This window comes from Triticum aestivum, chromosome 6A, assembly GCF_018294505.1.
Source record: "Triticum aestivum cultivar Chinese Spring chromosome 6A, IWGSC CS RefSeq v2.1, whole genome shotgun sequence".
Taxonomy (NCBI): Eukaryota; Viridiplantae; Streptophyta; class Magnoliopsida; order Poales; family Poaceae; genus Triticum; species Triticum aestivum.
In genome coordinates, this window is record NC_057809.1 from 604,027,014 (window position 1) to 604,030,713 (window position 3,700).

The 3,700-nt window shown below is 49.4% G+C and overlaps 1 protein-coding gene across 1 annotated transcript; it reads left to right on the forward strand.

Moving 5' to 3' along the window:
• Positions 1–549: 549 nt before the first annotated feature.
• Positions 550–3,340, forward strand: LOC123128929 (putative F-box protein PP2-B12). The gene is made up of 3 exons (XM_044549044.1): positions 550–948; positions 1,052–1,173; positions 2,473–3,340. Exons 1-3 carry the CDS (start codon positions 661–663, stop codon positions 3,011–3,013), a joined length of 951 nt encoding a protein of 316 aa, XP_044404979.1. The 5' UTR covers positions 550–660; the 3' UTR covers positions 3,014–3,340.
• Positions 3,341–3,700: the final 360 nt, after the last annotated feature.

Below are 3,700 nucleotides of genomic sequence, written 5' to 3' on the forward strand. Positions count from 1 at the left end.
TGTAGTCGTCTACGAATCTGAATGTAATTTTTATTATTAGTGTTTGTTGCACTGTCATGATTGATGATGAACAGATTGAAAGTTTTCCCGCGAAAAAAGAAAAGAAAAAAGAAAATTGCATTCACAATGCTCCTTCTTGAAGTTCTCACGTTTTTTCGAGTAACACACATCAAAAGAGAGAGTATGCACTAGGCCGCGCGTGGCGTTGGATGACGTCTGATAGTGGCTGCATGCATGGGTGCAAGATCGATCGTGCTAGCGATAAGCCGTGTCACTCACCAGCCTGTCGACCAGAAAGAGATCGAAAAGCCTTGGGGGGACGACGGAGTACGTGCGGGGCACACCACGCCGGATCTCCCGCTGGAACACCACCACCCCTTTACGTTTTAACAAACCCTGATCCGAGTCAGCAAAGCTCCCCTAGCCATAGCTAAGCTAACTTCCGACCGAGCTCGAGCCACTCACTGTGCCGCCCCGCCGTGAGCCTTAGCCCTTAAGCTTCTCTCTCCACCCTCCCCGGCATGGCTATATAACACCACCCGCCGCGCGCCGCCATTTCCCAATCCATCCATCGAATCCACGTGCTCCATCGCGTCGTACGTCAGTTGAGGAAGCTTCTGTGGGCCAGCGCGCGTGCTTTGTGGTTGCATATTTGCGTATATGGACTGTGCGGCGGCGGCGGCGGCGATCTACCGGCTGCCGGAGGAGTGCGTGGCGCACGCGATCGCGATGACGACGCCGGGGGACGCGCTCAGCTCCTCGGCCGTGTCCCCGGCGTTCCGGGCCGCGGCCGACTCCGACGCCGTCTGGGACTGCTTCCTGCCGCGCGACCATGCCGCCGTGCTCACCCGCGCCGACGACGATGACTGCCGCGAGTGCTCCATGTCCAAGAAGGAGCTGTTCACGTGCCTCTGCAGCCGCCCGGTCCTCCTCGACGGCGCCACCATGGTATACTCACATTGTTGGTAACTTGGTAATCGTTAGTGGAGGTGGAGGTGAGTAAAGTTGCTAGTTGCTGATCGATCGGTATTGGTATGGGGTGCACGTGCAGAGCTTCGGGCTGGACAGGCGGAGCGGCGCCAAATGCTGGATGCTGTCGGCGAGGGCGCTGAGCATCGTGTGGGCCGACGACCCCTCCTGCTGGACGTGGACTGCCGACCTTCCCGGATCACGGTACGAACATGCAGAGATATAGCTGCATTGCTTCTCGATCGCTGTGTACGTACGTGTTCATGTACGTGGCAGATGGCACTAGGTTTTTCTTTTTCTTTGAGGATCTCAGATGGCACTAGGTATCTAAGTTGACTAGCTACAAAATAGGAACACCATGCACGGCTACCACCGCCAAGTAAGTTAGGAAAAATGGTGCATGCTTTGAACGATAAGCTTGAACAAAGGTTGTCACTTTGTAGAAAAGGTCTGTCTAGGACACATCTAGATGTGACATAGTTATGTCACATCTAAGCTAATTTTCATTCTGTTTGTGGTCTATTTTTTTGTCCTAATTTTTTTTGTTTCTTGTTGCTTCATTATATATTTGTGGGAGGTTAGATGTGACATCCTTAAAAAACATCTAGATATGAATTAAACAAACTGTTATAGAAAACATACTAGAGGATAGAGTATAAAATTCCATGGGAATAGATGCAAGAGCACACACTAGTCGAAAGTTACTTGGCTCCTAAGTACCGCGTCGATCGGGTGCCACTACCAACCAAGCAAATAAAATAAGGAATCATTTATATAGTTTATCAAATGCGAGTAGGGCGTTTTGGTGACCGAGCTCCATGAAGCCCTTTATTTTTGAAAAATTCAAAATTTAAACTTTTTGACTTCAAAAAATTCTGAAAATAAATATGCAACTATACACAGATGAGATGTATGTGTGTGTAAAAATTCAAGATGAAATACTTCATAATGTGACCTATAGAAAAAAGATAAATTTCTGGACTTTGAGGATGAATAGTAACATGTGTTAAAAAGCCTCAGATTTGTTTTTTTTGCACAGCCTTCATTTCAACGTATTTCGTCCTAAAAATTTACACACATGTGTGTTATGCCTCCATATATATCTGTAATTTTTTTAAATTTTTTTTGAATTATAAAAATATGATTTTTCATGAATTTTATTGTTTTCAAAAACCGGCCTCCATGGAGGCCGAGCTCCAAAAGGCATTTTCGATCAAACGCATGCAAGTGTGTTTTTGTTGACCGAATAAAACCTAAGAGAGAACAATTCTTCTCACGCCTTATAACGTGCTCCGAGCCTCTGACGCGTGCCCTGTCTTCTTGTTCTGTTCAGACACGGCATCCTCTTACGAAACTGTCTTCCTACACACGTGTCGACACGTACCAGCTTGCATGCATGCACGTACTCCTACCTGCATGCATGTTCGTTCCTACGTGTTCATGCTATTGAATATTGATTGGTACACGTATCTGATCATGTCCGACCCCTTCGTGTATTTCTAGGTTTCCTGAGGTGGCCGAGCTTGTGGACGTGTGCTGGCTGGAGATCACGGGGAAGCTACAGCTCTCCCTGCTCACCCCACAGACCACCTACGCAGCCTACCTCGTCTACGCCATCGCCGACGACTCCTACGGCCTCGAGTGCAACATTGGCATCCTGCCACCCAAGGGCACGGTCACCGTCGTCGTCTCCGGCAGCGGTACCAAGCCGACATTGACCGCGGTGTCCACGTCGACAGAGAACACTATCTGCCTGCAGCACATGCAGGGGGAGGAGGAGACGGCGATGCACCGACGGAGGCAGGAGTACGTGCGGCCACGGAAGAACTACGGGTGGAAGCTGGTCAGGGAGGCCGACATGGACATCAGGTGCCCGCGGCGGAGAGGGGACGACGGGTGGACGGAGGTCGAGCTGGGCGAGTTCGCCGTGGACGACGAGGAGGACGGGGTGGTGGAGGTGAGCCTCAAGGAGGTGGAATGCCGGCGGTGGAAGAGAGGGCTCATCGTGCAGGGCATCGAGATAAGGCCCAAGCACACGAACTAATTAACCGATTGGTTTGCTTCGGGGAAAAAGTGCGTGCTGATGCTGAAATGATATATTAGTGCAGGAACTAATGCTGAAATGATCGACGGATCATGCATACACCCGTCTTTACGTGGTTGCATGCAAGGGCAGAGCATGAGTGTATGCATGCATGCAAGAAGCATATATGTGTGCCGGATTAAGGCACATGCATGTGGACATGTGTTGATGCATGGGGCCGGGGCAGTAGAGTTGTTGCCGTAGCCTGCAAAATTTAAGCAATTCATCCTTTTTGTTGATCACTGAACAAATTATTTAGAAATGGTTCACGTATTGATATTATTGATAAGGTACATATTGTTCTCCTTCCACGCTCTCGTTTCACTTTATAGATAAAGCACAAATCCAAATATACGGCAGACCGAGTACAAGGTAGTCCGTAAGCCTGCACTTGATCGATCACATGCATGTCCCTCTCTTCTATCTCTCCTCCCAACCACACGTGCATGGTCTCCCTCTTCTCTCTCTCCTCCCAACCGGACAAATATCCCATCACATGCATGATCCTCACCTACTTTTTCTCCCCCAAGCCGGATACTTTATAATTAGCGTTGGATGGCTCCTTCCCGTTTCATGTTTGGGGACCACAGCCGAACATAAAAACGGACATATACCAGAGGAATTTGCGGGTCAGCGTTGGAGATGCCC

Coding starts and splice junctions, on each gene's coding strand:
- LOC123128929 (XM_044549044.1), top strand. CDS start 661: ATGGACTGTGCGGCGGCGGCGGCGGCGATCTACCGGCTGCCGGAGGAG. Junction 949..1,051: donor TCCTCGACGGCGCCACCATG/GTATACTCACAT, acceptor GTGCACGTGCAG/AGCTTCGGGCTGGACAGGCG. Junction 1,174..2,472: donor GCCGACCTTCCCGGATCACG/GTACGAACATGC, acceptor GTGTATTTCTAG/GTTTCCTGAGGTGGCCGAGC.